The sequence below is a fragment of the Sturnus vulgaris genome, chromosome 11, assembly GCF_052056855.1.
Source record: "Sturnus vulgaris isolate bStuVul1 chromosome 11, bStuVul1.hap1, whole genome shotgun sequence".
Taxonomy (NCBI): domain Eukaryota; kingdom Metazoa; phylum Chordata; class Aves; order Passeriformes; family Sturnidae; genus Sturnus; species Sturnus vulgaris.
The window spans coordinates 14,322,272-14,344,042 of record NC_142253.1 but is presented as its reverse complement, the minus strand read 5'-3'; the positions used below and the strand labels follow the sequence as shown (position 1 = coordinate 14,344,042).

The 21,771-nt window shown below is 50.9% G+C and overlaps 2 protein-coding genes across 2 annotated transcripts in view; one reads left to right on the top strand and one right to left on the bottom strand.

The window, feature by feature from the left end:
• Positions 1–21,771, top strand: part of DNAH1 (dynein axonemal heavy chain 1) — a 71,388-nt gene that overhangs the window by 45,770 nt on the left and 3,847 nt on the right. The window contains exons 47-70 of the mRNA XM_088171192.1: positions 374–552; positions 2,308–2,538; positions 3,877–4,073; positions 4,457–4,592; positions 5,727–5,935; positions 6,739–6,910; positions 7,255–7,446; positions 7,971–8,081; positions 9,145–9,330; positions 14,058–14,249; positions 14,697–14,864; positions 15,147–15,338; positions 15,759–15,890; positions 16,083–16,208; positions 16,650–16,769; positions 17,572–17,721; positions 18,121–18,281; positions 18,401–18,626; positions 18,713–18,908; positions 19,094–19,245; positions 19,730–19,926; positions 20,313–20,457; positions 20,895–21,053; positions 21,470–21,601. Coding sequence (XP_088027318.1) covers positions 374–552; positions 2,308–2,538; positions 3,877–4,073; positions 4,457–4,592; positions 5,727–5,935; positions 6,739–6,910; positions 7,255–7,446; positions 7,971–8,081; positions 9,145–9,330; positions 14,058–14,249; positions 14,697–14,864; positions 15,147–15,338; positions 15,759–15,890; positions 16,083–16,208; positions 16,650–16,769; positions 17,572–17,721; positions 18,121–18,281; positions 18,401–18,626; positions 18,713–18,908; positions 19,094–19,245; positions 19,730–19,926; positions 20,313–20,457; positions 20,895–21,053; positions 21,470–21,601 — 4,061 coding nt within the window. The remainder of the gene's footprint in view (positions 1–373; positions 553–2,307; positions 2,539–3,876; positions 4,074–4,456; positions 4,593–5,726; positions 5,936–6,738; positions 6,911–7,254; positions 7,447–7,970; positions 8,082–9,144; positions 9,331–14,057; positions 14,250–14,696; positions 14,865–15,146; positions 15,339–15,758; positions 15,891–16,082; positions 16,209–16,649; positions 16,770–17,571; positions 17,722–18,120; positions 18,282–18,400; positions 18,627–18,712; positions 18,909–19,093; positions 19,246–19,729; positions 19,927–20,312; positions 20,458–20,894; positions 21,054–21,469; positions 21,602–21,771) is intronic.
• Positions 9,873–13,601, bottom strand: LOC148222496 (HAUS augmin-like complex subunit 3). The gene is made up of 4 exons (XM_088171193.1): positions 12,335–13,601; positions 11,745–12,178; positions 10,909–11,125; positions 9,873–10,502 (listed from the first exon to the last, which is right to left on the bottom strand). The coding sequence occupies exons 1-4, from the start codon at positions 13,586–13,588 to the stop codon at positions 10,230–10,232; spliced, it is 2,178 nt and encodes a 725-aa protein (XP_088027319.1). The 5' UTR covers positions 13,589–13,601; the 3' UTR covers positions 9,873–10,229.

Below are 21,771 nucleotides of genomic sequence, written 5' to 3'. Positions count from 1 at the left end.
TTTCACTGTGGGAGTGCAAGGAGGGAAAAGGAAAACCTGTCTGGAATATCTCAAGTGGGCATCAATTACCTGTCTGGCAGTGCATCCTCTGGGGGGGGCATGAAGTCTTTGCACCACAGAATCACTGTAAAGCATTCTTCCACCCCCAAATCTGGTTCACATTAGTTGACAAACCCATTGGCAGCTGTCCATTGCAGTGAGCAGGTGCTTGGACAGGTCCCTCATTGTCTCTCAGAAAAAGGCAGAAAAAAAGTGTTCCCGCCCAAGTCTGCCAGCACCACTGCCACTCAGTGCCACCTTTCTGCACTGGAAGGATCTTCTCAGCCCAGAGTTACCATCTTGACATCCTCTCCAACTCCTTGTGTCTCTGCAGCGGGAGCAGATGCAGTGAAAGACTTGAACGAGCCCTTAGTTGATGCCACCATCTCTGTGTATACGACCATCACATCCCAGCTGCTGCCCACACCAGCAAAGTCACATTATACCTTCAACCTGAGAGACCTCTCAAAGGTGTTCCAGGGCATGCTCATGGCTGAGCCTGGCAAGGTTGAGGTGAGTCCTCCCATCAGCACAGCCCTGCCACCCAGGGCAAGACCAGAAATCACAGAATCACTGGGTTGGAAGAGACTTTCAAGATCATCAAGTCCAACCTATGCCCTAACACCTCAACTAAACCATGGCACTGAGTGCCACATCCAATCTTTTTTGAACACAACCAGGGATGGTGACTCCACTGCTTCCCCAGGCAGATCATTCCAGTATTTCATCATTCTTTCCACAGAAAACTTTTTCCTAATATCCAACCTCTATTTCCCTTGGCGCAGCTTAAGACTGTGACCTCTGGTTCTCTCAGTGCTTCCTGGAGAAAGAGACCAACCCCACCTGACCACAACCACCTTTCAGGAAGTTGTAGAGAGTGATAAGGTCACCTCTGAGTCACTTTTTCTCCAGGATAAACAAGCCCAGCTCCCTCGGCCCCTCACCAGCCTTGTTGCCTCCTCTGGATGTGCTCAAGCATCTCAAGATCTTTCCTAAACTGAGGGGCCCAGAATTGGACACAGCACTTGAGGTGTGGCCTCACCAGTGCCAAGTACAGGGGAAGAATGACCTCCCTGCTCCTGCTGGCCACACTATTTCTTACACAGGCCAGGGGCCACTGGCCTTCTTGGCCACCTGGGCACACTGCTGGCTCATGTCTAGCCTGCTGTCCATCAATACCCTCAGGTCCCTTTCTGCCTGGGCACTGTCCAGCAACACCATCCCCAGCCAATAACATTGCAGGGGGGATTATTGTGGCCAAAATGCAGGACTCTGCACTTGGACTTATTAAACTTCATCCTACTGGACCCTGTCCATCCATCCAACTGTTCCAGGTCTCTGCAGAGCCCTCCTACCTTCCAGCAGATCAACGCATGCTCCCAGCTTAGTGTTTTCTGCAAATTTACTGATGAAAGACTCAATACCCTCATCTATTTTGTCAATAAAAATATTGAACAGACCTGGCCCCAACACAGACCCCTGAGGGACACCACTAGTGACTGAAATGTTGTAGTTGAGGCCTCATTCACAGGCCTGCAAACAGGCTTCAATTTCCCATTGAAGATGCATTTTGGTGTTGCTCAATGGGTGTGGTGGCCTCCCCTTTAGCTAGTGCCTGGTACCAGTAACAGGCAGACACTCCCTTCATCACAGTCCTTCCTTGGCATGGAAGCAGGTGAGTGGCCACAGGGAGTCAGTAGGACACAGCCCACCCATTCAGGGCTGGATGGAGCCATGGGGGATCAGACAGGGACCAAGTAGGGGCAGAGGTGTTGTCCTATTATCTGCTTCTGCCCCTTCAAGGTCTCTTGAGGACCTTGCTGTGGCTCTAGCCTGGCTAGTGGAGACTGAATTATCCCAGGAAGTACTAGAGCCCTAAGTACTATAGGTTCTGTGCTATCAGCCAAATAAAAGGGTCTTTCAAAAAACACACAAGAAAACTGTGAAAATTAAATCAAACTGGGGAAAGATAAGAACAAAGAACATAAAATTTAAATCTCTCAAAGAAAGCCCGACATATGGACAAATAGAGGGGGATAAACTGATGCAGTAATGAGCTCTCTGCAAAGCAGCTGTTTTGACAAGAGTTGTTTTTGAGAGGAGAAGAGAAAGAAGCTTCCTCCGCCCAGTCCTTTCTCCGCTCCAGTTGCCTTGTAATAGGAGTGGAGCTGGCCACATGCTGGGCAGGAACCAGCTTTCCTGATAGCAATGCTCATAACACTTCTCTGCTTCTCTCATGGGGGCTGTTTTGCTGGGATTTCCTACCAGAACAAAGAGCACCTGCTGAGATTGTGGTACCACGAGAGCTGCCGGGTCTTCTGTGATCGCTTGGTCAGTGAGGAGGACCGGACGTGGTTTGACAAGCTAATGATGGAGAAGATGGAGGAGTTTGGCACCACTTTTGAGGAGGTCATTCCCTCCCAGCCAGTTCTGTTTGGAGACTTCATGGAGCCAGGTGCCAATGTCAAAGTATACCAAGCAATTGACAGCCAGGATAAGGTAAGGACCCCGGGAATCACGTTGTGAACTACGTTCACTTCTTCCCAGTCTTCTACAAACAAAGGAAAACAGTAACAATAGTGGTGCTTTAATTAGAGGTGTCTGAAACTACAAACTGTCCCAGGGGTCTCCTGTGAAATCCTACCACATATATGAATAGTGGCTGTATTTGCCTTGATAAGCAGTTGAGGTGGAGCAAGCTGTCTCTGCATTGCAATCCTGGAGGCAGCCTGCTATGCCAAATCTCCCAAATGAGCCACACTTGGGGCTGAAAAGTGAAATTTGCTGGAAAGAAATGGCACATTACCCCCAGACAATACTACTTTTGCCATTAAACACTTCACAATTGACCTTTACAAGTAATTAATGTTACTGCCAGACTCCCTGTTGGAGAAGATACTGGGAGTACTTGGGTAGTGGTAATTAAGCAAAGGCAATGAGTGGTGCATTTTGCACTCATTATCAGAAACAGATGATTATTCTGTTGTCTCTCCTCTTGTGATAGCTGTGTGACAAAGGCTGGTAATTAACTGAGCTTTCCAATCCCTTTTGCAAAGTAGGTAGGCCTGTCCCCCACAGAGGTGAGCACAGCTGAGACAGCCAGACATAGAGGCAGCTGCACAATCCCTGCTGAAGCACACAGGACTTTGGTATCTAGGCAGGGATCTCAGCGCTGTATGAATTCCAGCTGGTGTTGCTTTCCCAGCTTCACTGTGAGATTGCTGAAGGGGTAGGATCAAACCCCAGATGTCTTTATGCTTCATCTCCTTCTCTGGTCTGAGGGTGCTGTTGAAGAGAGCCCTGGGAAGGGCAAGAGAAACTGCTCCTGCAGCTATTCCATGTGATGGCTAGACTGGGAGAGGAGTGTACTACTCTACCCATCTACAGCCAGTGTTGTTTTCTTCCCCAGCACCTGTGCTTTCCTGCCAGAATCCTAACCACAGGATTCAGCAGCAGGCAGTGGTCAGCTATAGAGCAAGGAAACTAACCCAGAGGGAGGCCCTGGAGCAGTATGGATCAGGCAGCCATAAGCTCTTTTATTTTGAACTACACCCTGCTGTTTCTCGAGGCAAACAGCACAGTTGGGAACAGCAGACCGTAGTCACTTGCCTGAGTTAGTTTAAGGTCACCATTGAGCAGCTGCTGCCACCACCACTAACTAAATTCAGCCCATCCAATGGCAGTTCCTTATAGGAGCCCAGAGGAGAGCTGTTCCCAGATTCTGTTAAGCACCAGGCTTTGCTCTCCCCTACTCCTGGCTGTGCCAGCAGATAATAACCCCCCCACACACACAATTGCTTTTATCTGGTAGCCACAACTGGGTGTTTCTACCCACAGCTGAAGCTTGTGATTGAGGACTACCTGGAGGAGTACAATCAAAGCAACACCCCAGAGCTGAAGCTTGTGCTTTTCATGGATGCCATACAGCACATCTGCCGAATCAGCCGGATTCTGCGGCAGGCTCCGGGGAATGCTCTTCTCCTGGGTGTTGGGGGAAGTGGGAGACAGTCTCTCACCAGACTGGCATCTCACATGTAAGTAATGCACTCCCACCTATGCACGGAATGGGGAGCAGCTCCATTGGGGCTGCCTTCAGAGAATCTCTTTTTCTGCCCTGCCCACTGCCAGTTACATGTTTTTCTGGCTGCTGACTCCTCAAATGAGTCAAGAGCTAGGACTCAGTTAACATGCACATATGCACTGGGTTTCTAGAGAGCTCAGGTATCTCTGCTTTGTGTAAAACATGTTCCTGGGATGGTGGCTGTCCTTGGAGCACAAGGACAAGCACATGCTCAGGACTCACTGTAGGAAAACCACTTGCTGAGTCCTTTCACCCCGAGTCCACAAGACATACTGGGAATTGATAGAAGAGAATGATTTAATTTGATGTAACTCTACAGGCTTCTTTTTCCTTTAGGGCAGAATATGAATGTTTCCAGATTGAACTGTCCAAAAATTATGGCATGACAGAATGGCGAGATGACGTGAGGACGGTCATGATGAAGGCAGGCCTTCAAAGTCTACCCAAGACCTTCCTATTTGTAGACACACAGGTACAGCAGTATTAGCATGGTGGATTCCATCTCAAAAGGAGTCAGAAACACATCCCTAAGCTCAATAAATTCCCCCACAGGGTATTAAGGAACTTGACACAAACCAGACACAACTTGTATTTCTTCAGTAGCCTACATTCATTGTCTTATAAAAAAAGCCCCAGGGAAACTAGACGTGGTGCATTTATTGCTAGAGGGTCTGCAGAGCTGTGTGTGAGTGGGTGGATTCTTCTCTTGCTCAAGGAAGCTTCTTTCAGCTCCATCCAAGGGTTTGGTGGGTACATAGATTTTAGCTGTCAGAAACTAAGCACTATTGGCCACTGATACTAGAAGTCCTAAGTAAAATTATTCGTTTATTTTTCTAAAAGAGAGTAGATTTAGGACCTTACGCCTGCTGGTTCCACAGGATAATGTTGGCTGTAACTTGCTAATGAGTAGGCCAATTTCCACTTCTGGAATCACAGTTATGTTCCCCATAGGCTTTTTTACTGCCTTCATTATCATAGGAACCATTCCCTTGTGGCAGAGCCCTGAGCAGTGAGATGAGCATCAGACAAATGCTACTTGTTCTTGCAGCCTTTCCCCTGCAGTGAGAAGCATATGTGGGAGCAAAGGGGCCCAGGAGGGGGCATTTAGTCAAAGAGATGGATGCTGTGTATTTCTGATGTAGCAAAGGTGGAGAGCTGAGTGTAGCACTGGAGGGAGATCATCCCATAGACTCTGACACAACCCTACAATTACTCTGTCTCCCACACTGATAAGCTTTATTTTAATAATGAAGTGTTCTGTGCTGGTGGAACGAAGACCAGGAGCAACCAGGTGTCTGGGGTCTGACTGCAGAGGCAGGGAGCAAGAGCCTGAGCTTAATTTGTCTGTAAGAAGACAGGGAATGGGCAGAAGGATGTTTGTTCTCAAACACATCCTCTCACCCCTGAAATGGCTGAAATATGGCTGCTTAATTGGAAGTGCTGGACAAGAATCAGGGTGTGCCTTTCTGGAGCCAAATGATCCCAAACATTGTTTCTTATGCCTGAGGCTGAGGGCTGTATTTATGCAGAAATTATCTCCATGGCATGTGAGACATGAGTGTCTTCTGGCTTAAGAAACTGCTTTTTCTTTTTACCATCTACTTAGATTAAAAGTGAATCCTTCCTCGAAGATATCAACAACTTGCTCAACTCTGGTGACATTCCCAACATTTACAATCCTGAGGACCAAGACCAGATCATGACAGCTATGAAGCCTGTTATTCGAGATCTGGGGCAGCAGCCCACCAAGGCCAATTTGATGGCTGCATACACAGCACGGGTTCGCAGCAATATCCACATGGTCCTGTGCATGAGGTACACTTCAGTCCTACAACTCCATGCTTTTAATGCTAATTATTCCCTACTTATCCTTCGTCTTTCATGACTGTGTAATGGGATCTTTATTTCCAAGCCCCAGACTTTGGAGAAGGAGGAAGAATAGGAGTATGGTTTGCATAACATTTTCCCCTAGGAGTAGATACATTGGTTTGTTTTTTTTTTTTTAACACTTTGCTGCTCTCAAGATGAAGTTTGAATTTTTCAAGAGCATAATTATCTGTGATTCAAATGAAACAAGGTACCTCCTCCTCTCTGCACCATTGAGCCATTTGTTACAGACATATCTTGCTTGAATTTGAGGCTCAGTTGCATCATGTTTACTCATTGATCTAATACATAGTCCATAACCAGCTTGCTCCCTTGCAGGAGGGATAGCAGAAGGTACGAGGCACTCTTAGTGCAAGAACAAGAAGGAAAAGCAGGGCCATGATTATGGTTTGGTGATGTGATCTCTGCACAGACCTGCTTGAAATGAACTTCAGAGCACATTTATTTCTTATCCCTTAAGTGTTGTCCCTAGAGAGGAACCCATAAAACATCACCCTACCACCATCTTAACACTTCCAGAATATCCTAAGCCAAGGAAAGAGTTCAGACATGCATCTTTAGGCATGCAGCTCACTGCCTGAGCTTTCATTCCCCTTTTCCCTCCTACCTGGGCTGAATTCCTGTCCCTCATGCTCTGCAATGCTTCAGGGTGGTTTTGTGGAAGGAAAGAGATTTTGTGCTTGTATTTAGAGCCAGCTGTAACACATCTTCTCTGCATGCCTTGCCCTCAGCCCCATCGGAGAAGTGTTCCGCGCACGCTTGAGGCAGTTCCCCTCTCTTGTGAACTGCTGTACCATTGACTGGTTCAACGAGTGGCCTGCTGAAGCCCTGCAGAGCGTTGCCTCCTCCTTCCTGAATGAACTCCCACTTCTTGGCAGTGGTAATGACGATATCGGCGGGATGGTACGTGCCACACTCGAGGATACTCTGCTCCTGTGTGTTCCGTGTGCCTCTGGATACACCAAGCCAATGCAGGGCACACCTTCAGAAGTGTCTACCCTACAGCACAGATGTTCCATGGCAGGATCATTCAAATGCAGAGCTGCATGGCTTTTGTATGCCTTGAAACAGGCTTGGCCCTTTGTTACCCCTCTTTGGCACTAAAGCCGCCACACACACACAAGCTCTGCTGTGACTGTATAGCATAAGCTCCTTTTGCTTTCTCTGGGCATCACATAGATTTGCCTTTCACATATTCACTGAACATGTGAAAACACTGAATAAGATTGTTTCTTTTCTCCTTGTAGATTCAAGTATGTGTAGCAATCCACCAGAGCGTGGCACAGAAGTGCCAGTTGTTCCTAGCAGAACTGGGCAGACACAATTATATCACTCCCAAAAGCTACCTGGAGTTCCTCAGCATCTTCAGTTCCCTCATTGGAAAGAAGCAACAGGAACTGAAGACAGCCAAGAACAGGATGCAAAGTGGCTTAGACAAGGTTTGTCCCTCATATCCGGGAAAGTTTTGGTGCCACCCTTTATGCACTCTGAGCAGGGTATTGATAGCTGCTGAAATACAGTGAGATGTCCTACACATGTCCTTTGTAACAGGAAAAAATTCAGGCTAAAGCAAGTGAGAACTTCTGCCAGGGCCAGTCTTTCTGAAGGTCTGAGTCTGTAAGAGCTCTAAAAGAATAAGGATCCCCAATCTTTGTGACCACAGACCTCTGTGTAGTTCAGCTCTCAGGATGTTCCTTACTAATCTTGTAATTGAAAGCCCTCTAACAGAAACATTCTTCTGCTGCCTCATTGCCACAAGCTTATGAAGTAATGCCTAACATTAGGCAATACTGTTTAAAAGCACACCATAGTGTCAGATTGTTGCTTAAGCAGGAACCAGGGCAAGACCTGTGCTTTGCACAGCTCAACACTTGACAGGGAGCACCCTCCAGAGCAGCACAGCCCTTTCCTAGGGCTTCCCATGGATGCTGCCCCTGCTCTTAACTCTGCTTTGCTCCCACAGCTCCTGCGAACAGCAGAGGATGTAGCGAAGATGCAGGAGGAGCTGGAGTCCTCCCGCCCTCTCCTGGCGCAGGCAGCCAAGGACACCGAGGCAACCATAGAACAGATAAAGGTACTGCTGCTGGGCAGCCCTGCACTTTCTAACTCTGACTGCTCAGACTGGACTGGGACAGCCTGGAGGGGCCTGGCAGGGATTGTGCAAAATCCTGCTTGATCAGAGGTAAAAACGCCTGAGATGGGCACAGCACATATTTGTGCAGAGCTGAACTGACAGCAAAAACTGCCTCCTGCTGTGGTCCTGCTCTGGGCTGGTGAGCACGAGTTATTGCAGAAGCGATGGCTGCTGTGCCTGTCTGAAACCACTACCCACGGGTCATTCAGCCGAGCTCCCAGGCCCTTGCAAGGACAATCTAGCAACACTAACACAATCCTCAGATGGCCAGAGCAGCTCTAAGCCAGACTCGTTGTTGAACAGGATCATTCCTCCACATCCCATCCCCATCAGAGAGCTGCTCCAGCTGCACCCTGCCCCCCCAGACCTCAGGGATCATCACACAGTCACTCCTGCCACTTTAGAAAAGGGAACTGTTCTGTATTGGCTGTCAATGCCTTCTCCCCTCATGCTCCTCCCTGCCTATCTCCTACTGTGGGATGGCCACATTGGGACAGAGTGAACAGGGGCACTAACATAATACAGCCTTGCATGCAGAGGGAAAAGAGTCTGCCATCACCTGCATGTAGCAGATAAGGATTTGGCTATATTCCACATTTGCTTTATGCCTCCTGGTAGTCTTTAAACCCTTGGGGGTATGCAGAAGTAACAGTTTTAGAAACAAACCCCTAAGCATATCTTCCTATTCCTCCATCTCCTTACAAATTTGCAACCCTATGCATCCTCTACTTGTGCCAACAGAAAAATGGGTAGGGCAGCTAATTCCTGTAAGACTAAGATCATTCCAGGCACAGCCAGAGCTGGAGCTTGTGAATGGTTTATACAGGCTGATGAAAGCCTTCTCCCATTATGGTGCAGGAAGGGCATCCCCTGCAGCAGTTAGGTCCCTGAGATCTGATGGAAGAAGACACACAAGCTGCCAGGACGGCTGTGGTCCTTTCTTAGCAGTGGCAAACCACGCTCTACCTTCAGCATACTTCTGAGGCTGTCTCTGGTGTTGCAGGTGGACACAGCTGTGGCTGAAGAGACAAGAAGTGCTGTGCAGGCTGAGGAGGCAAAGGCCAATGAGAAAGCTCAGACAGCCCAAGCCATCGCAGATGATGCTCAGAAGGACTTGGATGAAGCCCTCCCAGCCCTGCATGCTGCTCTTGCCAGCCTGAAGAACCTCAACAGAAATGATGTTACAGAGGTAACTGTGTCAAGGGAGAGGGTGCCAGAGCTGGGTCTGGTCAAGGATAGCATTCTCTTTTTCAGCAATTCCCTTTCAATAGACTTGCAACACCCCGAGCCTTCTCCTCCATCCATTCCTCCCTGGGCTCACTCTTGGCAGCTGCCCTGGAGCTTCTCACCTTCACTTCTTCAGATGCAAATGGAAATGCAGAGCAGTAAGTGGCCCCTGGGTGTTTCTAACATGCCCTGGAGAGGCTGTGGAGGAGGGCTCACCCCACTTGCCTGTCCATGGGAGTAGGCAGCAGGTACCACCAAGCAACCCCAAGTACTGACTGTGCAGCACAGGGACAGAGCTCACAGCACCCTGAACCTGCAGGCTCTATGAAAAGAGATCCATCACAGGCAGAGAAGAGGCTGAATTCAAGGAATACTGGCTTGAAATAGGCTAGTGAGAGAAAGAAGGTGGGTTCTGAGCCTGCATGTATCACGGCCCATAGCCAAAACAAGCACACTCAAGAAGTACAGATTTCACCACACAGGGAGATGCTTATTGCTCTGTAGTTGTTAGTAACAGACCCTTTTATTCTCTCAAAAACACACAAAACCCCTTTCCTCAAAAAATGGGGAAAGGTACAGACAGTGTTGGCCCACTTGCCTCCAGCACCCATCCTCTTGTAGAGCTGGCACAAGAAGTGTCTTGTCTATCCTAGGCTTCCAATGCCACAAGATGCATTAATTTCTTAGCTATCATCTAAACCAGCCCCCAGAAGCTCTGTATTTAAGGATTAAGCTCCTAGTTTCTTTTAAATCCAGCTGCCAGGTCATGACCCAAGTAACCAGTCACCAGAGCACAGACCACTGGGAGATTTCTCTCCCAGTCCAGAATTAAAGACCCAGCCCAACCAAAATAAGACTTCACTACTGTGGCAGGGAGGAAGGATCCCTTTGACCTACTCCTTTCCATAGAGCAGCTCCCTTGGAGAAAGCTGATGCCTGTTTCTCCAGCTCCTCCACCATCTCTCTCAGGCGATCCTCATTGCAGTAAAAATGCACATAGAGGTTGCGCTCTGCCTGCAGGATGGGGTTCTCCAGAGACTTGCGCTTCATCTCCAAGTCACTCAGGAGGTCTGTCAGCTTTTGGTAGAGGTCATCCTGCATGATGGTCAATTGCTGCATCAGCTCGGACATCTCCTAAGGGACAGTGCCCAAACTCATGTGAACATAGAGAAAGGGATTTTCCTAATACCTGTGCAACAGCTCAGCCCCCCAGAAACAAACTACCCACCCAGCTCTGGCCTCCAAACCCTCCCAGTCCAAGGAGCAGAGGTGGCTTACTGGGACACCTTGGCTAAAGCACCCCAATCTCAGCACTGAACAGCACATGTGAGACACTGCCTGAAACACCTTTGTCCCATAGCCAGCTGCTGCCTCACTGGATGGTATTTGGGACAAGGCAAGGTTCAGGCCAAGCTCCCCTCCCTCTATGGCTGGGAAGCAGCAGGGTGTCCCCCCTGCAGCCAGGGAGGATGGCAGAGGGCTTCCTGTGCTCACCTGCTGCTGCCCTGCAAGGCCCAGGGGAGGAGGAATGCTTCCTTACCGGCGAGGAGAGCTGCAGCTGGTTGGAGCTATTGTACAGTTGGTGGTAGAGCATCTCTATGGAGGACTCCAGGGCAGACACCTGAGGCATAGGAGCTTCCAGCTGGGCTTCCAGTGCCCTCTTGTCCTGAACCAGCTGGGAGCACTTGGCTGCCATGGCCTCATAGCTGCGGAAGGGCTGCTTCTCCTGATCCTTCCCCATCAACATGTCCCAGAGCCTGTGAGAGGGGACAGCCAGCCAGAGCTGTGAGTACAGCACCAGTACTGAGGCTCTGAGGTTATTGTGCACTGTAAGACTTGGACGTGAGCTGATGTGTATCAGCAATGAGAAGACAGCTACTCCTGTTGAACATCCGATGTCATGGAGCTCTGAGAAGAGCACCATAAAGGAGCAGGCTGGCTCAAGAGCCAGTGCATGATAACTTTTTTTGTCAGACACCAGCAACAGCTACTCCAAAACTGTGGGAGAAGACAGAAAACCTAGTCAATGCAGGACACCTAGTCAGAGAAAGGTCTTGCTCTAAGCACCTTGTGCTTGCTTGTGGCCCAGCTCTCCTTCTCCATAGCTGAAGACTTGCCTCTACACTCTCTACCTTAAAGTTCTAGAAAAAAACTTCTGTTCTCTGTACTCATTCCATTCTCCAAGCCCTTACTTTCCTTCATCAGTCCAGGAATAAGCAGACCTGAGGAATTTCACACCACCATGGAGTCACAGTGGCTCTGCACTAGCAGAAGAGCACTGCTAGTCTATCCGGTAGCTTGGGTCTGCTGCCTGTCTCAGCCATTCCCATGCCACTGTCCCCACACCTAGTTTGTTCTTCAAGCTCAGGTCCTTACCGTATAGCAGTGAGGTCTTTGGGGTCTATCCATTTGCATGGATGACCCTTCTGGGAGGGCCTGGCATCTCTGAAGTAGTTCTGCTGCTCCTGCAGCCGGGATTCCCTTTTGATTGTTTCCATCTTCTCCAGCCAAGCAGTCATCTGTTCCAGCTCCTTTCTCTCCCGTTTCAGCTGGAGCCCCAGCAGATCCAGGCGGCTGTGCTGGCTCAACAACCACGCAGCCGCCTCTTCCTGCCTCCTGGCAGTGTTCTGGAGCCGGGCAACTTCCAGGCTGAAGTATTTGTGCAGGATGGGCAGGCGAAAGCGGCGAGCCTCTGCCTTCAGCAGGGGTGGCAGCTGGTGTGTCAGAGTCTGCGTGATGTCAAAACGCAGGGCATGCAGCTGCCTCTGGAGCACGGCAGCCTGGCTCTGGAGCTCAGCCTCAACAGCCTGCTGTGCAGGGGGACACAAACAGGCTGGTGTCACTGGGCTGCCTGGCTCTGCCACCCCCTCCCAACTTGTCAGCTGTGCTCCAGCAGGAGGGACTGCCTGTACCACAGGCAGACCTTGCCACAGAGGATGGGGGAGGAGTGGGGGCACTGGCCCTACCTGGTTATCCTCAAGACCTTCCAGAGTCCTCTGGGCCCACTCCAGTGCAGCACGGGTGCCTTCCACTTTTGCTGCTGTGACTATAACCTCCCTTCGGGCACAGATATATGCTGTCTCTATTCGGCCCAGCTCCTTCCAGAAGCTGTCATGGTCCTCCAGCAGCTTGTCTTCATCAGTCCCAAGACCTTTTGGTGTTGATGTTTTCTTGGTGTCCCTTCTCTCTGTGTCTTCTTGGCTGTCATCTCTCTTCTCACTCTCCATGCTCAATGCATCTCTCTCATTCCCTCCCTCCACTAGGAGCTCTGCCTTTGAGCCTTGGACCAACGTTCCCCAGTTTGTTGGTGCCACCCCCCACAGTGTCTTTGTGCATTCTTGATAAGGAGCTCCTCTTCTTTCTTCTGGTATTTCACAGTATGAGTCCATTTGTGTCTCAGCCTCCAGCCCCTCCTCCAGGTTGCTCTCTCCCTGTGCACTTGCTTCCAAAATATCTGGAGCCTGAACACTGTCTGGTAGAACCTGCTGAATGAAGCTCTCAAATACATCAGTGGCCTGTTGTTCTTGCTCCAAGTAAGGAGCAAGATCTGTCTGGCACAGCAGTGTTGGCAGCTGGCCCATCCCCATGTTCCCATGACCCTCTGACACCTGCTTTGCAGCCTTGCCAACTTGGTTCAAGACAGCTCTGGTTTTGAAGATCTTGGCTTTCAGGTCCATATGAGCCATCCTCAACTCCTGCTTCACCACTTTCTCCTCCTTCTCCAAATACTTCTGCTCCTCCTGCAGCTTGTTCGTCCAAGCCAACAGCTTCCTGTACCTCCAGAGCTGGCGGTCATAACGCTGCTTCAGCTCCTGAAACTCCTGCTGCAGGGACTCTTGAGAGGGCCCCTCATCTGCTATCGAGCTCGGGAGCTGCAGGACCGGGCAGCACATCTGCAGGGCCTCCTCCAGGGCATCACCTTCCAAAATGGGTTTGCCTGCAGCCTGCAGGGCCGCATAGGCTTCCACCTCAGCTGGGCTCAGCACGTCCTCCTCAGCCACCATGCTGCAGAACCAGTCAAGGAATTGCTTTGTCTCAGGGCAGTCAAAGAGCCACTCAGATTCCTTCTCACAGAGGGTGTCTGCATGGGGGTAGATCAGCCTCAGCGTTGCCATAAAGTCTGCTGCTCTGTTGACAGCATCCAGTGGGAAGGCCTGGGAATATCTCCAGCTGAACATGGCAAGGATGGTCAGCACTAGAAGAGAAAAAGCAGGAGTCATCCTCAGAGGTCCCGACACCCACAGGCATCTCAAGGGTGCTGCAGCAGCATTCCTAGGTGCTTGCTTGAGAGGAGACTCAAGAAGTCCCTCCACAAGTGCTGAAGACCAGCTCATTGCTGTGGTGGGGTACAAGACAAATGAGAGCCCATAGAACAAGGGAGAAAGCCTGCCTGTGCTCCATTTCCATACAGCCTTCTCCCCAGGGCCATACAGATTTACCTCCTTTGCCAAGATAGATTCAGCCCATAGGGACACACCTATTGAGTAGCAGAGCAGGCTTTTTCAGCTTATGTTTTGTTTGTTCCATGCCCTTTCTGATAACCAGCTTTCCCTTCAAATGCCTCTGTCCTTCCTGCCTGTGTATTGCATCCTCTAAGTGTCCTACCTCTGGCCCAATTGAGGGAGGGATGAGCACCCCATCTTCCAGAAAAATCAGGTTAGCCCAACTGTTTCCATTTGGATTTGGCAGGTACGAGCCCTGCAGCGGCCTCCCCCTGGTGTGAAGATTGTGATCGAAGCTGTCTGCATTATGCATGGAAAAAAGCCCAAGAAGGTGGCAGGTGAAAAGCTAGGCACCAAGGTGGATGATTACTGGGAGCCAGGCAGGGCCCTTCTCCAGGACCCAGTGCAGTTCCTCAACAGCCTGTATGATTATGATAAGGTAAGCAGTGGCAGAAGGAAGCTGTGACTGGGATCAGGTATTGCCTCACAGACATCCTTCTCACAGCAGTAACAAATTGAGCTCCTTGTGGGTAACACCCTTCAGCAACACCAAGGATGAAGGTGTATTTGGCCTGGAAGCCCTCATGTGAGTTGGGTGTCCTTCATTGCCTTGGACAATGGGACCCAGACACACAAGTCTTCACATTCTGTCCCACTCTTTTGTGTGGAGGGGCTAGATAGAACTGGTATGGGAAGGGATTTATCCAATCCCACAGCTGTGGCTCCCAGACCTCAACATGTAGTCATTTGATTCCTCTTGCTCGTGTGTGATGCCTTGACCATCCTGTCAGGTCCTGGGGTGCTGCTGACTCTGAGGAAAGCCCTTAGAAGATCAGCGATGAGCATGCTAGAGGAAAATCTCCTTCTCTCCCACTGTTCTTTGCAGGACAATATTCCAGACAGTGTGATCAAGGCCATCCAGCCCTACATTGACAATGAGGAGTTTCAGCCAGCTGCCATTGCCAAGGTCTCCAAAGCCTGTACCTCCATCTGCCAGTGGGTCCGTGCCATGCACAAGTACCACTTTGTGGCCAAGGTTGTGGAGCCCAAGCGGGTAAGAGACTCTCTGAGCCAGTTGCTTTTGGTGTTCAGGAACACAGTACTAGCAGTTCCCTTCTGCAGGAGATGCTGGGAATTTCCACATTCTGCAGGCCAGGACATAATGCCTTTGTCATCCAGGGATTGGATTGACTGAGATATTGAAATAGCAGTGGCTAGCACTTATCAGCAAATGCTTTTATGGATAACCAACTCTTGCTCCAAGATCTCTGGCTTTTGGGGGAAGAGTCTGACTACATACCCAACATACCAACTGTTTCCTTGTGCATCTCCCCAGCAAGCCTTGCGGGAGGCAGAGGAGGACCTGCGTGCCACTCAGCTGATCCTTGACAAAGCTAAGCAGCGCCTGAAGGAGGTTGAAGATGGCATTGCCATGCTGCAAGCCAAGTATGAGGCCTGCAAAGCCAATAAGGAGGAGTTGGAGAGGAAGTGTGAGCAGTGTCTAGAGAGACTGGCTCGCGCTGATGTGGTAAGGGACAGAGCTGGGTTCTGCCTGCTTATATGTGGCAACTCGGTTTCAGATCAAGCAGCACAGTGGTGGAAATATCCCTGTGCCTGCAGCTCATGACAATCCCAGGCTGAAGCTATCTGGCCTGATCTCAGCAGCTCAAGAGGACTGGAAAGCTAAGCTAGCCAGGCACTTATGTACAAAGCTGCTGTCCTCCCGTGCACAGCTTCCTCAGCTAACAATAGGTCTTCAGGACATCTGAGAGCAGCTCAGTAATCCCAGGATTGAGTGCTTAAAGCCAGGAACAGAATTGAAAATATGTCAGGGAGCACCCCAGCCTCTGGTCACCAAAATCACCTGCAGCATTACCCAGAGAGCAGCAGGTCCAGGACACAAGGTTAGACCACACAGCAGCTCTCACATGTGCAACTTATCCCACAGCTCATCAACAGCTTGGCTGATGAGAAGGTGCGCTGGCAAGACACCGTAGAGAGCCTGGATGACAAAATCAACAACAGCACTGGGGACGTGCTGGTTGCAGCTGGCTTTGTGGCCTACCTGGGCCCTTTCACAGTAAGTGTGCTGTGCTCAGCACTCAGTTTGCAGCTCTGCTGTCCTGGCCAGGGAGAAAGGAATAGGACACAAGAGTGCGAGATCCCTCCAGGATCTCTCTCCACTTGTGCCAGAGGCTGCACAGGGCCCATTTGAATGGGAACAGGAGGGTTTAGATACTCACAACAGCTATGATGGTGTTTCTCATGGCAGGGAGACTACCGAGTAGCACTGTCTACAGAGTGGATGAGGGAGCTGGCTGAAAACAACATTCCCCACAGTGAGGATGCAAGCCTCATCAACACCCTTGGAGACCCCGTGGAAATCCGCTCCTGGCAGGTAAGTTTCAAAAAACCCAAACCAAACAATGCCTGAGGAAGGAGGGGCCTCAGGTAAAGAGCTAAAACAGTCAGCTCACCACTCACCAGGATCTCCTGGACAAAATTATAGGCCCCAAACCAAGCAGCTAGATAATAGCCAAGTATCTCCACACTGCAGAACTGGAATTGCTGCCAGGCCTGGGCAGCAGCAAAGAGGCCATCAACCTTGACCTGTAAGTCTTGTTCATTACAAACCCCAGGCTCAGAGCCAAGCTCTGGCCATAGCCTGCCCAAGCCTGACTCCAGAGCACAGTCCCATCCTCTGCCTTGGGCAGAGGTACCTTCACCACCATCCCCTGTCCTCCCACTGGGAGCACTCAGGGGCCAGGGCAGCAAGGGCTTCTCTCTGGTCACCTGTATGGACTACCAGGTGACCCAACAACTTTTTCTACCTTATTAGATTGCTGGTTTACCCAACGATGCCCTGTCCGTGGAGAATGGGGTAATAACCCGATTCTCCCTGCGCTGGACTCACTACATAGACCCACAAGGACAAGCAAACAAGTGGATCAAGAATCTGGTAAGAGCTGTGTGGCGGAAAGCAAAGACTGCCAGGATAGGGAAAACAGCTTTCTGTCAGGAGCTGTGCAGAGCAACCTCAGGCTTCAGGCTCTAGAGCTGCAAAACCCCATGCAATACCAGCCCAACCTAACTAGCACCAGACAGTCTCCACATCCACATTCATCCCAGGTGAATTTCCCTTCTCAGGGAAAGCAGCACAGGGCAGGAGGAGCCCTCATGTAAGCAAGCAAGGCAGCAAACAAATCAGATTCCCACTCTGGCTGTCCACTAACATTCTGGGAGCCTTCACCTCACAAAACACCATGAACACATCCCATAATAGTTTTCAGGTTTCTAGCACAGAGGGATCAGGGTGGCATTACCTGGCTGTTGAGCACAGTCCCTACAGCCAAAGTGCTGAAAACACTGACCACTACCTCTTCTGCCTTTTTGAAGGATCAGGCAGGAGGCTGAGGCAGCTGCTCCTGTTTTGCTCCTTGAGGGCTTTTCCCACCCACCTGCTCTCACTTTGTAGGCTCTGTCCTGAATTAGCAGTGTGAGGCTCCAGAGGGGTATGGCTCTGTGAAGGAAATTGTCCCTAATTCCCCCCTTTTCTGCTGCCTCATGGACACTGTCTCTAGTGCCTGCTGATGTGGGATAAACTTGCCAAAATAGCTAAAGTCTAGCTGAGCAAGAAAATATATTATTTCTGCTGCCCCAGGGAGCTAAATCAGCACAGTGAGAGGTGTACTGTGCACCAGAGCTGGATGTGAAGGTGGCAGGACACCACAGAAACCCTACCCTCCCCTGCTGCCTTTCAGGAGAGGGCAAACAGCCTGGAGGTGGCCAAGCTGAGTGACCGGGACTTCCTCTCCACTCTGGAAAACACCATTACCTTTGGGAAGCCCTTCCTGCTGGAGAATGTTGGCGAGGAGCTTGATCCAGTCCTTGAGCCTGTCCTGCTGAAAGAGGTCCTATGTCTCACCTTGGCAAGGAGGGCAGTGGGTACCTGGCTGAGCTGTAAGGGGCCAGCTGGCCAGGGTGCCATGGGGTGTGGTGCGTTCATAGGTTGCCATGGGAATCACATGTATGAGTCCCATGCCTTGGCCAGGGCTCCAACACGCTGATAGCCTCCTGCACACGCTGGCCTTCTGCCAGCAGGCATCTCTGCCTGGGAGGCAGGGCCATTAAATACTACTGCTGTCTTCACATTCAGGCCTTTAGTTCAGCAGGGAAACTTGTAGCTCCTCTGTCCTGAGAGCCTTCAGACTCTCTCCTCACTCACTGCAGAGCCCAGAGCACAGTAAGATGTCTTTCCTCACAAGAGGTAGCCATCCCAGCCCTCCCGTATTTGTCCTTCTCTGGTACAGACCTTCAAACAGCAAGGCAGCACTGTGCTGAAGCTGGGGGATACAGTGATCCCCTACCATGATGATTTCAAGATGTACATCACCACCAAGCTGCCCAACCCTCACTACAGCCCCGAGGTCTCCACAAAGCTCACCCTCATCAACTTCACCCTCTCACCCAGGTACCTGCTTTTACCCCATTAGTTGCCCATGCTGCTCAGATTTATTCTTTGCAGTCCTCAGACCCTCAGGCATGTTACCCCCTCACCTACCACCCTCACTTCCTTGGCTTTTGTTACAGTGGCTTGGAAGACCAACTGTTGGGAGAAGTGGTGGCTGCAGAGCGGCCTGACTTAGAAGAAGACAGAAACCAGCTAATTGTCAGCAATGCCCAGATGCGTCAGGAACTAAAGGAGATAGAAGACCAGATCCTGTATCGGCTCAGCACTTCTGAAGGAAATCCTGTAGATGACTTGGAGCTCATCAAAGTGTTGGAGGCATCCAAGCTGAAGGCAGGAGAGATCCAGGTCAGAAGTGAAAGGTGCTCTCCCTGCTGCTGCTGTGCATCCTCTGCCAGCACTCCACTAACCATGACATCGCTTCTGTCCTCCAGACCAAGGTCGCAGTGGCAGAGCAGACAGAGAAGGACATCAACATCACCCGCATGCAGTATGTGCCTGTGGCTGTCCGCTCGCAGATCCTCTACTTTTGTGTCTCAGACCTGTCCAACGTGGACCCCATGTACCAGTATTCACTCGAGTGGTTCCTCAACATCTTCCTCTTGGGGATCCGTAACTCTGAGAAAGCAGGTGCCTGCCCAGAACAGCCCTCCTCCTATCCTCTCCCTCACCCCACATCTGCACCCAGTCTGCACGTGAGAGCAGCATCTGTCCTTCCTGGGCAGGGTGTGACCAGGAACCCAGAGCTGGCATGGAGAGCACCACTGTCACCCATGGCACCTATCACCCTTGTCTGGTTGTTGCCTTTTTTTCAGACGAGCTGACAGAGCGGGTGCAGAACATCAACAACTACATCACCTTCAGTCTCTACTGCAATGTGTGCCGCAGCCTCTTCGAGAAGCACAAGCTCATGTTTGCCTTCCTGGTCAGCGCCCGGATTCTGATGAATGAGGGGAAGATCAATATGGTGAGCAAGTCACCTTAGTCCTTGAAGGGATCCCATTACGGCAGCTTAAGCACAGCCTGTTCAGCCCCTAGAACTGTGTGCTGGGGGGAAAAGGAGCCTTATATTCCCTGGGATTAGCGAGAGGCTTGTCAGCCTGCTAGACAAACACAGAGCCTCTGTCTTTATTCAGCTTTCAAACTGCTCTCTGTGTCTACGTGCAGAGCTGCCTAGTCTGAATCACCTGCAGCTTTTGCCAGTTTGCTTCCAGACTGCTGCAAAGGTTAATGAGTTCAGAGGGAGCAGGCAGGGGTTAGCAGAGAGTGGCAGCTGAGCAGTCACTATGTTCATCTCATCAGACCCTCCAGCTCAGTTACTCCTTGACAAACACACCTGGCAGGAGAGCAGCCAGAAGGGTACTATGGGATTTTAATTGGATATGGTACCATGTGCCTTGAGCTCAGGTGGGTAGGCTGTTATCCATGACCAAATCATATCCTCTTCCCAGGATGAGTGGCGGTACCTGCTGTCAGGAGGGGCCATAAAGGAGATGAAGAACAACCCAGCTCCAGCCTGGCTGAACGAGAGAGCATGGGGAGACATCCTGGCCTTGAGCAGCCTGAATAATTTCTCTGGCTTCGACAACGATTTTGCAGCCAACCTTGAAGACTTCAGGACCATTTTTGACAGCCACAAGCCTCACAGGCAAGTGTTTCCTGCTTTGTCACCTTAGCTCTACTGCACATGACATCCCTGGGAGAGCAAGAGGAGCTGATACAGCCACAGTGCAGCTCTGCTCCCAGTGCAGTGCCATGCAAGGGAAAGTATGAGGCACTGCCTTGTCTCCTCAGGGGTGACCACTGCTTGCCCAAGGCAGAGCCTTATCTCAGTGCCTTATCCCAGAAGTATTTGCTGCTTCCCCAGTGGAAGCAGTTCTGGCTTTCAGAGCTACAGACAGCAACCTCAGCCAAAGGACTGGAAGGTCCTTGTCCCTTATGAAGCCCCAATGGCTGCCTGCAGGCAACTTGGGTACTTCTTGTGGAGCGTGGGATCTGGCATATCCCCTCAAAATGTACCTAATTGCTTTGCAGGGAGCCTTTGCCTGGGAAGTGGGAAGATGGGCTTGATGCCTTCCAGAAGCTTCTGGTTCTGCGGTGTCTGCGTGGAGACAAAATCACCAACGCCATGCAGGACTTTGTGGTGCTGAACCTGGATCAGCGCTTCATCGAGCCACAGGTAACCAGCCAAGAGCAGGTGCTGGTGGGGACAGGAATGGAGCAGGAGGCCTCGAGACTGTGACAAATGGGCCACCAATTACAGTGAGGGTGCTCGTGCCCCTCTGCAGCCACAGTGTTCCTCCCACAGCTGGGGAAATAACTATTTCTTGGATGAGGGTTAGCCTTTCTGATGTCCACCAGTTAAGCCACACTAGGAGGGGGCAGATACTGCAGGTGTACAAGGGAAGAGTTCGAATGACAAATGGGAAAGTGGTTCATGCCCTGACCATAATGCAGCCAGGGGAGAGCTGTATGTGGTCCTCACTGATCATGCTCCTGGCCTTGGCACCCAAAAGGACGCTGGAGCCTTAGAGAAGAGCTGGAGGCCAGGAAGGCTGAGGAGGTGCTGCATGGTTCCACTACAGCCTCTCCAGTGTAATCAACTCTCTGTTGCAGACCACTGACCTCTCAGTCGTGTTTAGGGAGTCCACTGCCACCACTCCCCTGGTGTTCGTGCTGTCCCCAGGCACCGATCCTGCTGCCGACCTCTACAAGTTTGCTGAAGAAATGAAGTTCACACAAAAGCTCTCTGCCATTTCTCTAGGCCAAGGACAGGTGAGCTGTCAGTGCATACCTGGAACAGCAGTGTCCTGGCACTCATATCAACCTCACCAAGCTCCAAGTAGGTCAAACACTTGCAGCACTGTGAAAACACCCTTGTGTTCCAGGGCCTTTACTCACCAACCTTCTGCTTCCCTTGGCATGGGAGCTGCAGCAGCTCCCACTACAGTGCCCTCTAACTTCCAGAATCCATCTGCAATCCTTCTATTCCCTCCAGCCTCCTGCACAGGCTTGTACAAGCTGTAAAATAATTTTGCTGTGCCATCAAACAGCAAAGATCCAGCTGAGCCATGAGGGCAAAGCCAGAACACAGCACTGGACAGTGGTCCTTCCACCCACAAAACACTTCCTCAGCAGAACACAGCGTGCCATGGGAAGGGTCTCTGAGCTCTCCCTTTCTGCCTCTGCAGGGCCCCCGTGCTGAAGCCATGCTGCAGACTGCCATGGAGCAGGGCAACTGGGTCTTCTTCCAGAACTGCCACCTGGCCCCCAGCTGGATGCCCTCACTGGAGAGACTCATTGAGGGCATTGACCCCAGCAAGGTGAAATGTTTTACTGAGCCCACTCTGGATAAGAGGCAGGAGGCTGGAGCCCAGGAGGAGCCCAGCTTTAGTTCAGTCCCATCCATAGGTTCCTTGTAGAACCAGAGGGTCAGTGCAGGAGCAGCTGCAGGGACTGTGCCTGCACCTTCTGAGCACTTGCTGCCTTCTGG